A 22,486-nucleotide genomic window follows, 5' to 3' on the forward strand; every position below is an offset into this window, starting at 1 on the left:
TGATAACTGTTTCCAAAACTGATTCAGTTTTTAAAAACTGAAAACTTGTTTGGTAAGACCTGTTTTCAAAAACAGTTTTTGAAAACAGTTCTCATTTTCAGTTTTTAAAACAAAAAAACCAAAACAGGTAAAAGATGTTTTCAGTTTCAGTTTTTAGTTTTCAGATATCAGTTTTCTAAATGTTCGAAAACATGTCATTTAAACTGTTTTCTTCTTCTGAAAACCTGTTTTTAAGAATTGTTTCTGAAAACTGTTTTTAAGAATTGTTTCTGAAAACTGTTTTTAAAACTGAAAACTAAAACTGCTATCAAACAGGCCCTTGGTTCTCTCTTTTTGATTACATATAAAGGCTGTATATCCACAACAAAATTGGTTGTGTGCAATTCTATAGACTACTAAAAGTTATAAACCGTAAGGGAATTACAAAAATGACAAAATATATAGCGGGTTCAGTAGGGAAAAATTAAATAAAGAAAATAATTAATTCAATGATGAGCTAGCTTGAGGACGGTTTGAATCAATTATCCTCGGTTTGGACCATCCTCAAACAAGAAGCAGTCAAGTTGAATGGAGATGGCAGCTAAATTGAGGAGAGTCGTGTGTGGGCTTTGGTTTCTTGATGTGTGATGATACTAGTAGATGGATCGTGGGAATGGAGGACATGAGCTTGGGGCCAGTTCCTGTATCGCGGAAACCATGGCGCTGAAGCATGGGCTCGAACACGCCTGGGACAATGGCTGGAGGCATGTAGAGTGTGAATCTGATTATGTGAAACCTGTAATTTCTATGGAGGATGACAGTTCTATTACTTTTGAGTACTGCATTAGATACATTAGCTTTGCTGAGGCGTGATTGGGAGGCGCCTATCCATTTGGATCCTGAGAAAGTGCAACACGACTGCAAACTGACTTGCTAGATCAAGGACTCGGCTTTTCACTTGGTGTGTTAGAATTTTAGAGAATTCCCATGTTGAGCTGAAAACTCTTCTGTTGATAGATTATATGAGCGTTCTTTAGTTTGTTTTAACTTCGTCTTATTTTCTGATGTATACAGAAGATAATGGGTTAGCTTCCTTATATAAGCCTACTATCTATTGCATTCTTTGATAAACCCTCAAGCTAGAGAGTATATGTTTAATGTTGGCTAATTATCATTCATAGAGAAATATGTGATGCCTTTCACTATTATGGTCTACTAGTCAAATGTTGTTACTAAAAAAAATTGCACTCCCTCCCATGCCAGAGGAGGAAAGAATAACTCAGATCATAACAAATAGTATTAGAGTTGATGGTTAACAATGGAGATCAACCTACTGTAACCTAGAATGGGGATTGGGGAAGGAGAATGGGTGTTCATTGGTTTGATTTTATCTTCGATTTCTGAACTTTTGTTTTTGTGTGAATATTAGTTAAACTGATCATGAGATGATCTGAAGTCCGAGCCAATCCATTATTTATCAATTTGGTTGGGCTCGAATTTGGTGAAAAAATTTATGAAAACTATATCAAACCAAACCAATTGATTTCCCCCTAAACCGCACCAAACAAACTCATATACATTTAACAATGATATTCATTAAAGTATTAACATTTTACTTTTTACAACTCCCAATAATGTCATATCATCTACATCATTTTATTAATTTTTACTCCAACCCAACAACTCTTAAAAGTTTATATAAAAAAATTGTTTTATTAATTGCAAGTTTTATTTAAACCTTTTACATTAAGCAATAATAAATGCAAACACACTTTTCATGACTAAATTGAGTATCTACTCTCACATAAGGGTGTTCATAACCGAACCAATCCAAACAAAACCGACAAACCGATCCAAAAAAACGGAAATCCAATCAAACCGAACGGACTGAAAATTGAAAAAACCGAAATTATTTATTGGATCGGATCGGATTTCGTATTTAATTTTCAAAACCGAATCAATCCAATCCAAACCGAACATTCACAAATATGTATACTTTTAGTTATACATATATCATTCCATTTACACTTACATAGTACATATTTATTGTATATATATTGATTATATCACATATGCTTATTTATAAAATTACGTTTTAATAAAAAAAGTTCAAGTAATTATTTGAACTATATACATGCATCAAAGTAAACAATTTTAATCATAATTTAAAAATATGTTGACTATGTTATAATTTATGAATGTTATATTAATGTTATAAATTATGTATCGTTGTATTTATCATATATTATATATTTTTAAAATTTATACAACACAATTTCAAGGTATAAAAAAGTGAAACAAAAACCGAACAATTCAATCCAATCCAAACCGCTATAGATTGGATCGGATTGGTTCGGATTTGAATTTAGTAAAAAATCCATTGGATGATAAAATCATAAAACCGGTGAGATCGGATCGGATGAGTTTTCTCCTCAAAACCGATCCAATCCAAACCGTGAACACCCCTCTCGCATACCTTCACTAGCCATGTTGGAATTAAAAATATGCTATAATGGTAATAGATATTAGTGAGAGTTTGTATTTGACATTATATACTCCCATTGGAGATGCTCTTAATGGTAAGGAAAATTAAAAGCTAGGGCTAGGGCTATGTTAGACTTTTGATAAAAAGCTGGGATAGTGTGCATAGGTGTGGGATGGTGTATATAGAATCCCCAAACCTTCATCTATCTATATACTTTAGAAAAGATGAAGGTTGTGAGCCCCACCTACATGATTTGGTACTCCAAGAATAACTCTCACTCAACCCCCCTCTTTGCCTCACAAGTGTCACCTTCTTATTGATTTGGACCAAAATAGTAGAAGCCCATTTTGATTTCAGTTTTTTATAGAGACTCATTATTGAAATCCTTTTGAAGGCTGATTTTATTTTTATTGTTTTTGAGCCCCTCATTAATTGTTAACATAAAATTTGAATACATATATCATTGATTATAATTTTTCAAAAAAATTTGAAAATACTTACTCATTTCCTATAATTACTCATTATGCAAGGTCATGGACTCTAACAGATTAGACTAAAGAACTTTTTTTGTTTTAATAAATTGATTTGACATAAATTTTCGTTTTTTTTTAATATTTTATACAAAATTGAATTAAAGCATTTTTTTTTCAAAATCTGGTCTCTGCTTGATTTGTTTCAAATTAAAAAAAAATGGAAAAATTCTTAAAAATAGAGCTTCACTCAGGAAAATCAATGTGTCAAGCTAAAAAAAAAAATTGCTACCTGCATATCACGTTAAAAACATATTTTCATAACATGATGTGCCACCGATATCAGTGGGATAGTATTAGTATTATGTGTGAAATTATAAATGCTCTTAATTGTATCAATACTCAAGCTCTACATACACCTGCTTCAATTTCAAGAAAATTATTCTCAACTCCTACAAAGAGCTCTTCAAAACGCCACTCCCAACAAGTTATCAATAGCAGTGCAAAAAAACCAAGGGCTAAAGCATGTCAATCCCATTCAAACGATGAAAATTCTCCAATCATTGGTAATGTATATGGGTTTTTGTTTTGTTTTTTAGAGTGGTTATAATCGATATCTTTGGTTTAAATTTCAGTATGAATCATTTAATTTTATAATTTTTGTTGTAGGATCCAACATTATTGACAAAACTCCATTAGTTTTTAGTAATAGGAAAACTGATATGATTATTCTCTTTATTGTTGACAACATAAAAAGATATCAAGCAGTTTATTGATCATCTAATTTGACGGTTTATTAACGTTTCTATAAGGTTAGTTTAACATTTTCAAATTATATACAATTTATATTTGTATTGGTTACTGATTATTACACTTACACTTTTTTTTCCCTTTGTAGGTTCTATAGTTCAAATATACTTGATTGACAACAAGATCGGTTATGAAGTTTTTATCATTAATCATGTACTACAACTTCTAATAAGGGTTCATGTTGCTGTCATTGTTACGTTTATCTTATTTCAATTTCAATGTAACGCATTACTTAAAAACTTGGTTTTTATTACTATTTAAGTGTTGATATTGTGAGGTATCTACAACTTCATCAAATTAATATATTTACTGTGGTCTATTCATCTACATGTTTGTAATATATGTTCGGTTCCATATCTATTATACTTACTGAAAAAAGTCTAAGTTAAAACTTATTACTACTTTACAATAAGATTAATCGCTGTGTAACACACGGTAAAGAACACTAGTGTTGAGGAAATTAATTAAATATTAATGCGGCTGCAATGGTCTTTGAAACTGAGTCCACATTTCGGCGGGCCCACGAACAAACACTTGCTCAGCTCTCTTCTTCTATCACATGTAATGATGTAAACCACATTGGTCCAATTCAAGCCACGACCCTTTTCTGCAAATCCGAAAGGGAAAAGATAAACAAAACAGAGTTATCTTTCCCTGTGGCTTATTCCATTCCATCCCACTGAGCCCAAACCTTAATTTCTGCTTACAATGGCTTGCACGCTCGCAGATTCATTGCTACTATTCAAGGTTCTCATTTTCCCTTTTTTCTCTTGTGTTTTTTTCTATGTGAATTTTGAAGTTTGAAGTGCTGTTATTGTCTTGTCTTACCATTGTTTGGTTTTTTAGGGCTCTCAGCAGAAGCCAGCTCTGAGGAGGAGCATTGCTGCCCAGTGTTCACCCAGTAAGTTTTGCGTGCATGTTGTTGGCTTATACTCTCATTTAACAAACCCATTTGTTTAAGTTCACTATTGTATTCATTGCAAATTGCATTTGTTTTGTTGGTCATTGTGGCAATTGAGTTCAAGGGGTTGGAACCTGGAAGGAGAGTGCTTGGATGGTGAGAACTGAGAAATTAAGAAGCATCTAACACTTCCTGGGTTCAATGCAAGCAACTTAAATTGGAATTTGAATTCTATTCTAGCTATAGGTTAATGACTTTGTGTAAGCTACAAAGGCTTCTTCCTGTTGTGTTTATGAATGTGATGAAATCATGAAAATGACCTAGAAGGTTCCAGATATGCCAAACGGTGTCTTCTGCTACAATGTTAGCTTGTCCTTAACAACATTTATAAATTATTAAATTATATTACTTCTGGAGCCAATTTTCATAGAGTGATTAAATTCACATTTTGTTTTCCCAACCACAAAAGCTAGCTGTGCAGTTACCTGGTGGTAATGTGGTATCACTGATTAGTATTACTAAGTCCTTTGAATAGGGATTTCCTGCACCAAGTTGCTTATATGTACCTTTTTTTGTGGAAGAGTTTAAGAATGTTTTAATACATGGGTCTTGCCCTCAGCAAATAGTACTGTGTAACAAATTTGGAGCTTTAGCTTAACTTTTAATGGGCATGAATGATATGGAAGCCTTTTTAATAACTAACTGTCATCCTCCACACTCCACAGGCATATTTAATATAAAGGTTGATGGGCTTATCCATAAAGGGTTCAGGCATCAAAGACATTTAATTCCTAGGAATAAAGTTGCTGTCATACGAGCTGTGGCAATTCCGGTAGAACCAGCTCCAGCTGAAAGTGCGGAGTACAGAAAACAACTAGCCGAAAGCTATGGTTTTAGGAAAATTGGAGAGGATCTTCCAGACAATGTCACTTTAAAGGATGTCATCAGTTCCCTTCCTAAGAAGGTGATTTTTCTTAAAATATATGTCATGTATGATTCTTCTATCTTTATGCCAATAATATCTTCTGCACATTGTGAGAAAGAGAATCTGTCAAGGTCCATGTATGATTCTTATATCTTTATGCCACTTCATATATAATCGATGATCATGATGCATATTTTTTTTTCTTGATATTTTTTAAGGTCTTTGAGATTGATGATGTTAAGGCATGGAAAACTGTTTTGATATCTGCCACTTCCTATGCTTTGGGGCTTTTTATGATTTCCAAAGCACCCTGGTATCTACTTCCTCTGGCTTGGGCATGGACGGGAACTGCAGTAACTGGGGTTAGTTTGATATGCATATTTTCCTTATGGTTATTCCTTACCGGTTTCACAAATCCTTCTCATTCCTGTCTCTCAACAACTTTTCCCCCCTTAAAGCCTTATTTTTTTGTTCAAGTTTTGAGATCCTCTTTCCTTTTTTTGCATACAGTTCTTTGTCATTGGACATGATTGCGCTCACAAATCATTTTCAACGAACAAATTGGTAGAAGACATTGTTGGAACTCTGGCCTTTTTGCCACTTATTTATCCATACGAGCCGTGGCGGTTTAAGCATGACAAGCACCATGCAAAAACAAATATGTAAGCAGTGTTTCCTTCTAGTTTGTTTTTCTAGGTGCATCTTGTACACTATCTGTAGCATCAAAATCCGATGTAGAGGGTCTGGCTAATATTTCAATTCAATGTGGTGCAAAACATAGTTTTTGTTCTCAAATCAACCCTTACAAATTTATATTTGAAATGGATTAGACAATGAAAGAAGTTTAGAAGATTTTCAGTAGACTAAAGTTGATTGTGGTGTGTTGGATCATTTTGTTGCATGATGTGATATTTCTTTTTCCAATATACATGCACACTGTCCCACAGTACCCGAAGTCAGGTGGTACTAATGCTGAAAGCGTACAATACAGGCTATATATACAGTATACATAAACTGTATGAGATATGTAATGATAACATCCATGTTATAGACTGAAGCAGTAGCTTTGTTGTTTCATTACTTTCAACTGTAAGGCATCTCTATTGTCACAGGTTGAATGAAGATACTGCTTGGAACCCTGTTTCGAAGGATGAGTTTGACTCAGATCCACTTTTGAGGAAAGCAATAATATATGGATATGGTCCAATTAGATGTTGGATGTCTGTAGCTCACTGGTATATTCAACTATTCCTTGAAATATCTTTATACAGTTCCTCAAGTAGCACTTCATTAGCTTGAGTAGCCAGGATTTCATATGTTATGGCCTCTAGTTTATGCTGAATCTTGATATCAATGTGCATCCTAACAGGTTGCTGTTGCACTTTGATTTGAAGAAGTTCAGACCAAATGAAGTAAAGAGGGTGAAGATAAGTTTAGCTTGCGTTTTTGCTTTTATAGGAATTGGATGGCCATTAATTATTTACAAGACTGGAATCATGGGATGGATAAAATTCTGGTTGATGCCATGGTTGGGCTACCACTTCTGGGTAATTTTACTTCTTCCACAGATATTGATATTTTGTTCATCACACCGTTGGTTATGTTGATTTTGTTTCTATATATATATTTTTGGATGATTAGTGGTGACTGTATATTTAGTCAGGGGGGAGATGTAGTCAATAATCAGCCATTGGATCAAACTTCTGATTTATGTTTTTCATTTAGTATTCTTTAGAAGTTAGTGCTTGGCTTGAATGGATATATAAAACTATCTATCAATTTTAGGGAATGAAACAATACCAAAGTATAACCATGCAGCCAGAAAATTGAGGGCAGTGTAAACGTTATAGGCCAGGGCTGGATGGAGGAGGCCCAGCTGGGGCACTGGCCCCTCCAAACCATGGTTTTACACTTAACTAGTATTTTATACCCAGTATAATTTTAATGAAAAATAGCCAGTGTAGTCACTAAATTTGTATTAAATTGGATTGTTCTATCAATTTGGAAATGAGTTTTCAGTCTAAATGTAAGAGATATAAATAAGTAATAAGAAAAAAATTTAACGAAGTTGGTAACATATTGACAGGAGTGAAGAAGATTATTTTCAGTGTAAACTTGGATGAGTATGCTGTATCTTAATGTATCAAGCAACTCAAGGCAAATGAATGAGTCTAGAATTAATACCCAGAACATAAAACCAACTTCCCTTTGTTCATTGAAAATGTTTACAATGACTTAATCATAGATGAAATTTATTGTATGAGAGCGTTGTGTTCAAAGTTTGTCATTGAAGTATCTTGACTTTTATATTTGTAGCCCTATTGGTTTTAACTTTAATAATATATACTTGCACATTTTATTAGTTTAAGAGAAGTTTATTGGCCTATTTGTAGGCTTTCATGTATTATAAGCCTCTAAATAGGTTCTCGGGTTAGGTCAGTATTTTAAGTTTTCAGAGACGTGCCTAAAATATAGCCTATGATGGGTAACATGCTCGGCGTAGCCTAAGCCTAGCCTATTTCAACCACTAGTTACACCATCATGGTTTTTTGTATAATCTTTCAACAGGTCTTTCATTTGTTACCATATGTAGCAATCGTGCTGACTTATTAATCTCTATTAATTTAATTATATTCCCCCCAAAATGCTGAGGGCCGTGGCCGGATCTGAATTTTCTTGATGCTATTAATACTCTGGTCATGTATCTAAGAGGTGCTTTTTGACATTCATAGATGAGTACTTTCACCATGGTACATCATACTGCACCACACATACCATTCAAAGACTCAGAAAAGTGGAATGCTGCTCAAGCACAGCTAAATGGAACTGTTCATTGTGATTACCCTCAATGGTAAAATATATTTTTTCTGCTCCTTTCATTTTTGCCTGTTCTTTCCAATACTTTTTCTTTTTTTGTCTAAAATTCATGTGGTTCCAACCAATTTAGAGTGAGACCTATATAATTTAGTGGACATGAATTTCACCAAACAGAAAAGAGTGTCGGAAAAAGTGTATTGGAGTGAGTGTTGGCAGCATTTCCCTTTTCTTTTGTTACTTTTCTGAAGACGACTGATCTTCAATTCTATGAATATTTTTGCATAACTTATCTGTCTTTCCCTACCTAATCCTTGTGTGCGCACCAGTGTTATGGATAAGGAAAATGTTTGCTGATGCGAATAGTGATTCTTAACTTCTGTTCAAATGGTTAGTTACACAAAAAAAAAAATCACCTTTTTATCTTTCTTTCACCTTTTCCTCATCCTTCCACCCTTTCCCCCCTACTTGTTTTATATTTTTCTGTTTCTTCTCGCACTCATTCGCACCACTCTTCTTGTACTTAGTAGCATTCTTCTATGGGAAAAGGCCAAGAAAAAATAATAAAATAGAAAAAAAGGATCTTTATATTTCAACAATGACTTCATAGGATGATTTTATCTGAAAGTACAATCAGTAATTTGTGTATTGCAATTGTAGATCTTATTTGGTGTGAATATCTTTACAAAGTGCTTGCATATTATATTATACGTGCAAATCTATCATTTATGAATGCCATCCCAGGTTGCTATTATCAATTCATTTATAAATCACAATTGAAATGTTTAATGCTTACAATTTCCTGATATCAATATAAATCTCTCCTGTTGGTGAATATTTTTAATTTAAAATCATCTGATTCTCCGTATGTTACACCCCATGTGCATTGCCTCACATTTATGAAGCTATAAACAGTTTTTTTTTTTGTTTTCCCCTGTTCTTCCTGTGTTATCTTCAAAATGCAGGTCTGCAAAATTAACTTGATAGCCATAGGATTGACTAACTTGAATATTCTCAATTCTTTTTTGAACAGGATTGAGATTCTATGCCATGATATCAATGTCCATATTCCACATCACATATCCCCAAGAATACCAAGCTATAATTTACGAGCAGCCCATAAGTCTCTCCAAGAAAATTGGGGAAAGGTAAGATCAATAATGTCAATATCTTTTTTCTGCTTGTTCATTTCTAGTCTTTTGTAGTAATGAAAATATTAAAGCATATTTGCTTTGCCACTGAAACTTCTTAAGATATAGTCCAAAGAAAAAGATTTGTAAGTGTTGTTTATTCCAGTAATACAATTCTGTTCTTGTTTAAACAGTTAATCAGTTCTAAACATTATGAAGTCCAACTAAACCCCCAGTTCCATATGGTTAAAAGAGTAGTAGCATTGTTGCTAATGATTTTTATCTTAATTTGTTGTGTTGGATTAACAGTATCTGAATGAGGCTAGTTGGAATTGGCGATTGATGAAGACAATCATGACGGTGTGCCATGTGTATGATAAGGAGCAAAATTATGTTGCCTTTGATGAACTTGCCCCTGAAGATTCTCAACCAATTAAATTTTTGAAGAATGTCATGCCTGATTATGCTTAAGTTGATCTGAGCTGGCTTATTCTTGTACCAATATCTGTGTCAAAGTAGGTAGGTATGCCATTCATTTTCCTTTTACGCGTTCTATCATGGTTCTATTTTTTAATTACTTATAACAAGGGAAGATTGCTAGGGTCTCTCTTAAAGTTCAAGTTCTAGGGTAATCATATTATGAAGTTGCGGATTGTCCAAAGCCAAGCCCCTGAGAAGCATTCATTAAGGTTAAAGTAGATGTTATAGATTTACTTTAATCTGAACAGCGTGATTCTTGTTAGATTGTCACGTTGAAGCAACATTATATTATGCATATACAGTTGTCTAACGGATAATATAACACGTGGAATGTGATGTTTTGAGCTGAATGCCTTGTTCTGAGTACTGACACTGTTTTCTTATTGATGGGGTATCTTTTATTTCTACATGGCTGACAGTGTAGTATTTATTTGCTTTCTGGTCTAAAGAAAAAGTCTTTCTGCAACCATAACTGTTTGCAAACTTCAAAGTGGAACGATCTTCAAAACATAAACAAGTATTTAATTGTGGAAAGGCCTTGAGTTTGAGAGCCCCATCGATCTTGTTGTTTTCTGCTACATAATCTCCAAGTTTGATTAAATTAATATTTAGAACTTAGATATGGAAGAAAGTGGTCTGGTTGGTTACACCACCCGTTATCATATCTAATAATAACTCGAGAACTTGGATTTAAAGGATGGTTTTGATGAATTTGGTGCAGCTGAAAGAGTTCCATGTATATTTTTATGTGATATTAATAGGGAAGGTAAAGTTACCTAAAAGCTGCAACCCACCTCGCCCACCAGGGACACCTTTAGCTGAAGAAATTCTATTCAAAGTAAATCTTTAAGTTAGGGCGTTTACAACTTACAACTGCTCACATGCAAAGGGAATTTTAATTATTCCCTTCATCCTTCTAAGGCTAGTAAAGGTACTCACCACATTTACTGGTCCACCATGATATTGTAAAAGGAAAAGGTCAAAAGAAGGTAAAGAGGATATGACCATCTAAATGGCAAGTTTATCTTCACACCACACTCAAGAGAGAAAAAGAAGAAATGAGAGATATAATGGGTAATGTGATAGGAAAAGGAAATGCATGCATGTACGGTTGTGGTGACATACAATTCAAAATACAGTCACTCCATAAGCTACACATAGCATGTTTGGATCAGCTTCTGTTTTTTAAAATCGATTCTGTCACTTGGGAGATACTTACATGACATAGGGTTCTTCACAGAATTATTGAAAGAGACAAAATAAATGAGGGCTGAGGCCAACATTTAGAATCAATTTAAGATCTGAAGTGATGTATATATGAAATCTGATTCTGTAGTGAAGGAAAATAAGCAATCCTTATATAATCTTCTCTGTTGATATGCACAAACCCCATTACACCTTTAAGCTATAGTAGTGGTAAAGCTACAATACAATTATACAATGTATGCCAGGTTAAATACTACTCAATCTCGTGTATATACAAGGTCTAGACTCAGCACTATATAGTAAATTGCAGAAGCAATCTGGTTATGGGAAAACTAACCATAAAAACTAAACAAGCTGTTGTATAAACTAAATCATATGATTGGAGGTGTTGGAGTCTCCCATATATCAAACACATTCTCCTCACTATGAAGCGCGAAAAGCCTATCCCCTCCAATGGAAAAGTCACATATCGAACCACCATAGCTCCGCCGGAGCCTGGACGTCAAAACCCACTCAGGGCCACAGAACACAGAAATGCAATCATTCATGGAGGAGAAAAGTTGTCCTCCATGCAAAGCCAATTTAGGGTAACATGGTTCCTCAGGCATCTTCCCCTTCATCAACCTACTCCTGGAGCTCCACCTAACGCTCGCGGCGGCCGAGCTTCTCAAATCCATGAACCCCAAGTCCTCAAACTCATTCACCACACAAATGGAGTTATTGTCCTCCATCGCGATGGCGTCCCTCACCCGCTTCTCATCCACGGCCAACGGAGCTCCCACGTCGGACCAACACCACACCATCCTCTTCTGTCTGAAATCCAAAAGACTAATGTAACAGTTGTCCTTCCTAGGAAACATTGTAGCAACTAACAAACAGTTGCTACCTTCCATCCATTGAAGCCTATCAGCATCACCAAGAGACCAACCTACAGGCTCATAGAAAAAATCAATTTGCTTCCCTGTAACCTGGTCCCAAACACCAACTCCATATTCATTGCTCCTCCCTTTACAGCTAGAAAATATCTTGTAATCAGAACTGAAACTCAAAGCACCAGCAGTGTAACTCTTCACCTGATTCTCATGACTAACCTGAAACTTGTACCTTAGCTCCCCTGTATGTGAGGTAAACAGACCCATCCCACCATCACCACGACCAAGCCTTTCGCTGACTCCGATGACTATATTATCCGGGTCAACCCAACCAACATCATTAACTCTCTGGTAATCAAGATTAAGAGGAGGGTGTTCATCTAACATCCAATTATAAACATGAACCATGGAACCATGTGCTACACAACAACCACCATCAGGCCCAGCTCGAATGGCGGTTCCATCGCCAGGTGCTTGTCCCTGCACTGACCGAGACAACCTCAACCTGTTGCCGTCGAATTGGCCCCACTTCGCAGTACGAACGTGGTCGAGAACGCCGTAGTACAAGGCCTCCCTGTAGAGAAGCTTCTCCGGGAGGTTCGGCGGGATGTAAAGCTCGCCGGTTCGGAGCAGATCCAGGAGAACAGCGAAGCAATCCGGGTTGCGATCGATGAATTTCACGCTCCCGTTATCCGGCAAGAGATCCCAATTCTCGTCCAACATTGCGCCCAACATGGAATTGCGCCCTGCATTGGCGAGCGTTGTTGCTGTTGTTTCCAAAACTCTGCCTCCCACGTTGAATTTCACCCTGTCGTTTTGAACCCCCATGATGTGTTTCCTCCAAAATTGGAAACTTTTTGGAAAACCCAGATGGGGATTGGGTTCAATTCAATCCGTTGAATTGGACAATCACGGGAATTTCAATTTCAACTTTCAGGTTTCTTACTATAAACAGGGGAAAAACAGAGGAGAAAACAGGGGATTGTGAGAAGGTAAAGAGGAACGGTGTTTAGGTGAAGCCGTGAAGGGAAGTGAATGATTATGAATGAAGGATTGAAATTGAAGAGAAGGGAAATGGGTATGTGAGAAGATCAGAGGATAGGGGTGGTTAAGCAAAGCATGAATGATGATGATGATGATTATGGGGATAAGGGAAAACCAGAAATGGATGAGCATTGAAGGGAGAAGAGAAGATAGATGATGGCTTTTATAAAAGAGGGTTTTGAAAATTGGTGAAAGAGGAATCAAATTGGGTTGGAGCGGTTGGAATTCAAAACGGAAATTGACTCACTTTGATTTGATCTCTCTCCCTCTAAATAAATGATAAATCACTCTGTTTTTCTTCTCTCTCTCTGTTTCCTTTTCTTTAGGGAAAATTTTGGATTTATTTGGATTTTTCCAATTTCCACGTCTGTTTTGTTTGGCTATTTGATTTGATCTTCCATTGTGTGTGGGTGTAGTGGGTCCTATTAAATATCTCATCGAACGGCTATTGTGAGATGATGTTGGTGGGAAATAGGGTGAGCATGGATGCAGGGGATAATGACACTCTTGCTTTGCTGACTATGGTAGCTGGCTTCTCTGAGTTCTTATCACGAAGTCCAGTTTTCCTGCGCGGTTTTGGGCATAAAGAAAAACGCGTCTATGGACTTTTAAAATTGATTAGTATATTTTAGAATTCATAATGTTTAGTTTGAGGCCTGAGGAGAAAGAAATTAAAACTTGTCACATTGAGTTTAACGTTGATGGGAGAAGTTGAATTTTGTCATGCAAGTTAAATGTGAGTTCATATCGACTTCACGTAGGAAATTCAAACTCACCTTAGGATAGACTCAGAGACTTGAGATTTTAACATAGTTGTATACTTTTTTTTAACCTAAAACAAATACATTAGAGACATTCTTATTCAAGCATGAATATCCACATTCTTACTAGTTCTCCTAGCAAGTATCTTTTCCAAATGTCGTACTCAAACCTAAATTTTTACGAAAGACGAATCAAATATGTGTCACTTGAATCATACACTTGTTAGTATAACTCTATATCTTGGACTCATAGCAATCCTCTTGTCACTTAAAACAAAAATCCAGGACTCGTGATTCTAGATCAATTTTGTATACCATCTTATTTAAGCAGGTTAGATGGGCAAGGTAATCTATCTGTCTTATTCTTTGAATTTGAGACTAATCAGGTCAATTTACTATTAATGAATCATGTCCATACAGAACTTTTTCTAAACCTATTTGGAAGGCGCTCTTTATCTTGCAACTAATGGAAGCAAGGAAATTGCACCATCGTTTGTATGTCATTTGAGTTGCCAATTTTCACTAATATATTAGATTAAAAAGTACACACCATGAGAATTTTTCTCTTAACTCGATGATAATCTTTCATCCACTAGGAATAAACAAGATAAGTTTCTACGTCAGTGTTTATCAAATGAATATTGACTTTTCAATTTTGTCCTTTAATGATAACATAAGTCTAAGTCTCCCATTGGAGTAACAGGAGAATTTAAATATAAAAAGTTATTCAAACTTTATTTTAAGACAACTAAATTTTGTTAATCACTGTCCTCGAAACACTTGAAGAGTTTATAAACTGTACAAAAATCATAGTGTGTTATCATATACTCCTTTTTAGTTTTTTTATTGCCTTGAATTCCTAAGCTTTTTCCTATCCTTTGTCCCACCTCTTCAACTAGTAGTAGCGGGCCGTAGACGGCAAAACTTTCACACTACTTGAGTATTGGACACTTCTTTAGAGCTTTTGAAACAGTCAAAAAGTAACAATCAAAGATTAAAAAAGAAATGTAATTAGTGTAAATGCATGCATAAGAGTGTTAAATGAGCTTATCCTTTGCAAGAAAAAGATGGAAGAGGGTTTGGTAGGTATTGCACATCTTTCCTTTCATTTTCATGGACGTTGTGGAATGAGGGTGAACATGGCATGGTGGACCTTGCCTATGATAGCATGACAAGAAGATTTCGAACCATATATCACTACTACACATAGTTTGATCTTCTAACAAAGTTTGGTGGCTATCTGAAAGTCACTATCTTCTTTTCCAAATTAACTTTTTAGATAGGGGCAGAGAGGAATGAGGATGAGAGCGAATGCTTCATAAAAAGGTTTTGTGATTGCAAACTTTGGATTGTCTCTAGAGTTACAATACTTAAAATAGACATTACATGATTGGAATTTTTCTTCAACTCAAAGGCACCGTGGAGATCATATTTTATCTTCGTCTTATCTTAACTTTGGGTGGATATGACCAAACATTTCATATCAAGTACTAAGTGCTAACGGTGCACTTCATCAAACCATTGTCTACTTTTACTATACTATTAAGTTTTTTTTGTTACAACTATACTATTAAGTTTTAATCTTGTAAAAACGTGAAACTTAAAGTTGAGACACACTTGAATTATAAAAGCTATTCAATTAATTAGTTTCGCACCAAGTCCACAACTACAGAGCTTCCAGTGGTTGTCGTGGAAAAGTGAGTCATTTGATAGATGAATAGATGATTGTTCACAATATTATGCACCACATGACAAAAGATTCATCAAACATGGCACAAAGAGAGAATGAATAAAAAAAGAGGGAAAAATGGTGTTGGCTTTAGTGGTACAGTTAAAAACTGTCACATGGTGGTGCAGTTGAATGAATACCATTGGATATAATAATTAAAAATTGAACGGATATGATCTAAAAAACAAATTTACTGAAATGACTAGAATACCCAAATGCCCCAACCACTTCCCCACCAGATCTGACTAGAATACCCATGCCTGATGCTGCAACAATGGTGTCGCAGTCGAACGCTTGGGATTCGATGGCGGAGACTGTTTTGTTGGAAAGTTGCTGCAAAATGATGCTCTTCGATCGTGAGGGAGAAGAAGGGGGTGACTACGACGTCGTTTGAGAAGTGAGGAGGGGGAGGGAGTTGATGTAGTTGGCTAAGAGAGGATCGGCGGCGCAGAGGTGGTTGAGAGCGGCTTCGATTTCGCCGGTGGAGGTTAACGGCTTTGAAATGGCGGTGGTAGAGGGTGTTGTTGAAGGCTCTGGTTCTGGTTCTGGGTCTGAAGGCTCCTAAGCCCAACCTTCCACAAACAGCTAGTGTACAAGATTGAAGTTATTTTTTTCAAAATAAAGCATCAATCATGAAAAAGATTGAACCTTTTTCCAAACCTTCCACCAAAAATGAAAAAAAATCAAGCTTTCTTGTTCAAAACAGCTTCAATGAACAAGATTCAAGCTTACTTTTGTTCAAAATAAAGCTTTAATAATAAAAAAGATTGAGCTTTTTTTTGTGCATGTCACTGTTGGTGGTGACAGATCTGAAGAGAAAGGACGAGGTGGAGGCTCTGGTGGTGGTGGGTTCGCCGAAAGTGGTGCGTTCGCCGGAATGGTGGAGGCTTTAGTGGTGGTGGGTTCACCGGAATGTAAAAAGTAAGAGAAGAAAAGATAAGGATATTATTGTCTTAAAAATAATAATTAAGGGTATTACTGTCATCACAGTCTAAAGTTATAAGTGAAGCACTGTGAGTCAGTTTGTAACTGACCCACCAAAGACCCCATCGGGAAAAATCTAAAAAGAGGAGAAATATAAAACCCTACAAAAATTGAAAAATAATACCCTAAGGGAAATCTATATCTATATATATTAGAAAAGAACAACTTCTAGCATGACGCGTCGCTCTCACAGGCCAAGTTAGTGACGTGTCGCTCCAAGATTAATTCTCACATAATATTTTACATGTAATCTCTTTCTCCTTGGCCCCACTTGCCACATGTGCCCTGATTTTTACTTACCTTATTTCTCCTTAATAAAAAAAATATTTTTAAATTTTAGATTTGATTAGGATTTAGGTTTTTTATTTCTTGATTTTATCTTAATTTATTTTTGATTTATTTTTAGAGTATTAATTAATTTTTATGGTATTTTTATTGAATTTTCGGATTTTTAATTAATTCCGGATTTTATGAGTTTTTATTGTGATTTGCTAGATTTTGATAGTTTTTATCTATTTTTATTTAGTACATTTTTAAATTTTAGATTTGATTAGGGTTTATGTTGTTTATTTTTGTATTTTATCTTAATTTATATTATTATTTATTTTTAGAGTATTAATTATTTTTTATGGTATTTTTATTGAATTTTCGGATTTTTAATTAATTTCGGATTTTATGAGTTTTTATTGTGATTTGCTAGATTTTGATAGTTTTTATCTATATTTATTTAGAACATTTTTAAATTTTATATATATTAGAAAAGAACAACTTCTAACATGTAATTCTCACCTAATATTTTACATGTAAGCTATTTCTCCTTGGCCCCACTTGCCACATGTGCCCTGATTTTTCCTTACCTTATTTCTCCTTAATAAAAAAAAATACATTTTTAAATTTTAGATTTGATTAGGATTTATGTTTTTTATTTCTTGATTTTATCTTAATTTATTTTTGATTTATTTTTAGAGTATTAATTAATTTTTATGGTATTTTTATTGAATTTTCGGATTTTTAATTAATTCCGGATTTTATGAGTTTTTATTGTGATTTGCTAGATTTTGATAGTTTTTATCTATTTTTATTTAGTACATTTTTAAATTTTAGATTTGATTAAGATTTATGTTGTTTATTTCTGTATTTTATCTTAATTTATATTATTATTTATTTTTTTATGGTATTTTTATTGAATTTTCGGATTTTTAATTAATTCATGATTTTATGAGTTTTTATTGTGATTTGCTAGATTTTGATAGTTTTTACCTATATTTATTTGGTACATTTTTTAATTTTAGATTTGATTAGGATTTATGTTGTTTATTTCATGATTTTATCTTAATATAAAATCTGTAATAAGTGATTTAAATCAATAATACATCCCATCAGCAAAAACCCTCTTAAAACCCTGCCTACCTCCACTATCTCCTCCATGGAATTCATCCCCTCCATGCAATTTTCATCTCATCTCTCAACTGAACGGAACCACCCCCACAAAATCGTCTCATCTCTCAACGGAACCACTTTGCCATCGACTTGCAATCGCATCCCTCCGATTTGCTGCCCTTGGACTGATTGGGAAGGTTGCAGATGGAGGTTTCAAATTATTTTCTTCATTTGCTTGCATAATATGTTATGGTTTTTTTCAATTTTATTTTCCTTTACCTTTAACTATCATTCACTCATGTTTGACTTCAAGGTCAATTTCGTTCATCACTTGCCATGCTAATTTCAAATTCTTTTCTTCAGGTTTTTTTTTATAGATATTCCACCAAAAGAGATTCTTTGGAAGCCATGGATGGTGAGTCCATTTTATATTCTATATGGAATTTTGCAATATTTTGATTTGTTTTTTATGTTTTTTGATTCTCCTTTGTATGTGATTCTACAGGAAATATTTTATTCTATTTTAGAGTTATTTTTAAAGTATAAATCAATTAGGATTTAGGTTGTTTATTTTTATCTTAAATTAATTAATACTCTAAAAAAATCCGAATTTTTATCGTATTTTTATTAAATATTTTTTAAAGATTTTGTTTTGTTTTTATTGTCAATTTGTTAGATAGCCTCTCTTATGTTGTACTATTTTATCTTGAAACCTGAATTTTAAAATATTTTCCCTAATTATCTAAGATTTAAATAAATTATATTTTGAAAGAAGATTTACTACTACTCCTTACTAAATTTATAATGATGGCTTCGACTCCCCTCTTTGTCACGTTCCATGATTCAATTGGAGAGCTGGCCGGAAAAAGTGGTGAGCATTCTCCCTTTTCCTCTTCAAATTCCTTCTTTGCATAGTTTTGTTTATGTCTAATCTTATTTTGACTCGGGTTATAGGTGATGGTTCCGCCAATCTACCTACGCGTGTTGCTCCAAAATCAGTTTCTTGATATAATATTGTAGGTTGAAATGATTTTCTTGATCTATGACATATTATGATTTGTTTTCTCAGACTATGCTAAGGAATGAAGAATGCAGGAGATTTCAAAAAAAAAATAGAGAAGAATTGTTGAAGTACATTAAAGGCTCGAGATAGAGTTTGGGAAGGAAAAGCATGTGGCTTAATGCTTTTAATTTCTGAGGTAGGAGAATGAATCCTTTTAGTTAAAAGTTCTTTATGTCTAGCATTTGATTCATAAGATTAATGTATTGGTTTGAAGCTACTTATGTGTCTGTTTTTAATTTTATTCTTTATGTGTTTTGGTTGGTTCAATTAGGCTAATTTGAATCAAATGCCTTAAAGAAATCAAGGCACTACTTGAAATAAGGTATGAGAAGCTAGAAGAAGGAAATGAGTTGTAGGCAGGAGAATAGAGAGACAGAGAGAGAGAGAGGAGGGTGATTGCACACAAAGAATGCTAATAAAGTGGATATGTTACTTTCAAACAAAAGCTATATTGGATAAGATTTGAAAAATAATTTAAAGAAATTTTAAAATTATTTTCCAAGAACTCCTATGCCATTTTGTTATAGCCTTGCTAAACTATTCAACTAGGTTCTCTAATGCTTTGTTTGATATGGTAGTGAAAGAGAATAGAGAAATAGAGGAGAGAGAGATAAGAGTTAGTGTGTTTGATTGGCAAGGGATGAGAGATAAAGGGGCAGATTTTGTGGGTCCAATGTATTTTTTCAATCTTCTCATTTTGAGTAGACATAGAACAAAGTTTGATCAATTTTTTTAGCTTTCCAATTGTAATCTTATTAATTTTTTTGGTTATTGGGAGGGAGTAATCTTATTAATTTATTAAGCCTATCATTGTTTTGATATTTTTATTTTTATTTAAATGTCGATTCATGGCAAACTAATTCCCTCTCTTATTCTCTATTTAACCCAACGATGGGAGAGAATCTACGTCATTCTTTCTCTACTATCACAGCTCTCATACAAACAACTTATATAATTTACTCTATACCACACGTATTTCTCTATACTCATCACATTTTGTTATATTTTTTATTAATGTCAACTCCAACAATCAATTTGTCGTGCAACGCACGGGTAAAAAACACCAGGGGATAAGCAAGGGGTAGTTTCAAACTCCAAGCGCAATGTTGTCTACCAAGAAGTTTTTGAGAACATATGAGTGGTTAGTTTAATTTTTTATCTTAATAGTTTTTTTAATACAAACTGACTTCTAAGTGACCTAACTTTATTTCATTGTTAACATGATGTCTATGACATCTTATAAGTTGATGAACATCTGATGCAAAAATATTATTGTCGGTTTAAGGTTCGTTCTATTTTCCCTTACAATGAAATAATTATTTATTGATTAAAACAAGTATGTACAAAGTCTGATATATATCTTAAATTTTGTAGGCACCCTGCAATATTGGCTCAAACATGGATGACTTGAAATAAAAAAAATGAGGTCATACTTTATGATTTATCTTTCACAATTCAGATTTGTGCTACTATCACGTTCTTTTTTTTTCCATGATTAATATGTATTTATCATCTACTTTATTGGTGATTCTTTTTTGTCCATTTTCCTTAGCATTTCAGACTCTTCTATTTCATCTATTGTTTAATAATCACTTTTTTTTAAAAAGTAAATATGTAACAAAATCACAGTTGTTATTTAATGTATTGACACGTTGAATTTTTTGAAAAATAAACACGTGCAATTTCTTCCATTTTCAAAAAAAGAATATTTTTTTAATGAATGTACTAAGGGTGGAATCACGTTGTGGTAATAGGACAGTCGTCACCCTTAGACACAAAATTGTTACTTGATATACTATAAAAGATCATAAACTCCCTATATATTTCGGCTCTTCTCCTTTAGAAGACAAATTTCAAGTAGACGAATCAATATATATATTTCTTACACATTTTATTATTATATGCAACTAAAGTAGTGTTGACAAACTACTAATAAAAAAGTCAAACTTTTTTTTTGAAAGATAAATATATATATATATATATAATATCAAAAGGCTTGAGAGCAAACTCTTAAGCAGGAAATACAAACCAACCAACACCGGCGGAAAAAACCCGAAAGTACACCCAAAGATCGAGCCAGACAAAAACCAAACAGAAGAAACCCAAAGACAGAAAGATAGGAAAACCTAGAAAGTGCCGGAAAGAAAACAGGACAGAGCAAACAAACCAAAAAAAAATTCCGATATATTTCATAAATTTTGTAGGTACCTTGCAATATTGACTCAAACTTGGATGACTTGGTATAAGCACAAAATGATGTCATACTTTATGATTTATCTTTTACAATCCTGATTAGTGTTACTATCACATCCTTTTTTTTTTTTTCCATAATATGTGTTTATCGTTTGCTTTATTGGTGATTCTTTATATCTATTATTTGTGTCATTGTTTTCATGTTCATGAAGAATGTGAAACGATTTCATCTTGATCTCAATCAGGCTTAGATGACAAGTCTTTTGGTCCACTTTGCTTAGCATTTGAGACCCTTCTATTTCATATGTTGTTTAATATATTTTAAATAATCAAATAATTGATTGATGTATCAAATACGATAGACATATTCCCCGTGCAACGCGCGGGTAAGAAAACACTAGAATTTCCCCTTCTATATTGATTTATGAAATTTATAAGATTTTGTTTCTCTGATAAATGAGAATCCATTGAGTAAGATGATTTGCATTTAAGTCTACTCTGAAACCTAAAAGTGGTTGTTGTTTGTATTTGCGTATAATTTTCAATTGTATGTTTTAATTTTAAAGTACTATAATGCTATCTACGTGAGATTTTGTTTTATATAAAAAGTATCATTATACTTTTTTTATACAATCATTATATTCTAAACTAATTAATTGATATTATTTTAATAGAATAAATTTAATATAATTAACTTTAGTATTATTTTCAAAATTTTAAGAGTGTATATTTATATAAGTATATAACTATAATAATTTGATAATAAGAAAAGTAAGAGGAATACAAAATATTAATACATATGTACTATAAAATTATGACATGAATTTATTAGTGCTAACAAATTAGAGTTACGAGATCTCACGGGGAGAAACATTTTACATGAAAATGAAAATTTGTACGAGTTAAAAAAAAATCATTTTCTATAACTTAAGTGTATTTTTAATAATTTAAAAAATAATTATATATTTATGTATTGTTATATATCTAAAACACAAAAGCATTACCCTTTATGCAACACGAGTATACATCTTCACAAACAAAATTCAGTTATACCTCACATATGCAAAAATTAAAGCTTTTGGTTTATTAACTTCTGTGTTTTTCAAAATTTGTGCTCTTTAAATATCTACATCTTTATTATGATTATTCTTACATTCTTAGCATCTTAAATATTTATAATTTAAAATATGAATCGATGTATCAAATACAATAGATATATTCCCCGTGCAACGCGCGGGTAAAAAAACACTAGTATGTAAT

General features: G+C 33.5%; 2 protein-coding genes across 2 annotated transcripts; one reads left to right on the forward strand and one right to left on the reverse strand.

Moving 5' to 3' along the window:
* The first annotated feature begins 4,308 nt into the window (after positions 1-4,308).
* Positions 4,309-10,360, forward strand: LOC130710581 (omega-6 fatty acid desaturase, chloroplastic). Its single transcript, XM_057559901.1, has 10 exons — positions 4,309-4,491; positions 4,591-4,645; positions 5,371-5,609; positions 5,789-5,932; positions 6,081-6,232; positions 6,683-6,805; positions 6,940-7,117; positions 8,303-8,421; positions 9,418-9,532; positions 9,824-10,360. The coding sequence occupies exons 1-10, from the start codon at positions 4,453-4,455 to the stop codon at positions 9,983-9,985; spliced, it is 1,326 nt and encodes a 441-aa protein (XP_057415884.1). The 5' UTR covers positions 4,309-4,452; the 3' UTR covers positions 9,986-10,360.
* Positions 10,361-11,330: 970 nt separating this feature from the next.
* Positions 11,331-13,510, reverse strand: LOC130710580 (BTB/POZ domain-containing protein At2g24240-like). The gene has a single exon (XM_057559900.1). The coding sequence runs from the start codon at positions 12,898-12,900 to the stop codon at positions 11,572-11,574; it is 1,329 nt and encodes a 442-aa protein (XP_057415883.1). The 5' UTR covers positions 12,901-13,510; the 3' UTR covers positions 11,331-11,571.
* Between the last annotated feature and the right edge of the window lie 8,976 nt (positions 13,511-22,486).

The sequence above is a fragment of the Lotus japonicus genome, chromosome 4, assembly GCF_012489685.1.
Source record: "Lotus japonicus ecotype B-129 chromosome 4, LjGifu_v1.2".
NCBI lineage: Eukaryota > Viridiplantae > Streptophyta > Magnoliopsida > Fabales > Fabaceae > Lotus > Lotus japonicus.

Coding starts and splice junctions, on each gene's coding strand:
- LOC130710581 (XM_057559901.1), top strand. CDS start 4,453: ATGGCTTGCACGCTCGCAGATTCATTGCTACTATTCAAG. Junction 5,610..5,788: donor TCAGTTCCCTTCCTAAGAAG/GTGATTTTTCTT, acceptor ATATTTTTTAAG/GTCTTTGAGATTGATGATGT. Junction 6,806..6,939: donor TGGATGTCTGTAGCTCACTG/GTATATTCAACT, acceptor GCATCCTAACAG/GTTGCTGTTGCACTTTGATT.
- LOC130710580 (XM_057559900.1), bottom strand. CDS start 12,900: ATGGGGGTTCAAAACGACAGGGTGAAATTCAACGTGGGAGGCAGAGTT.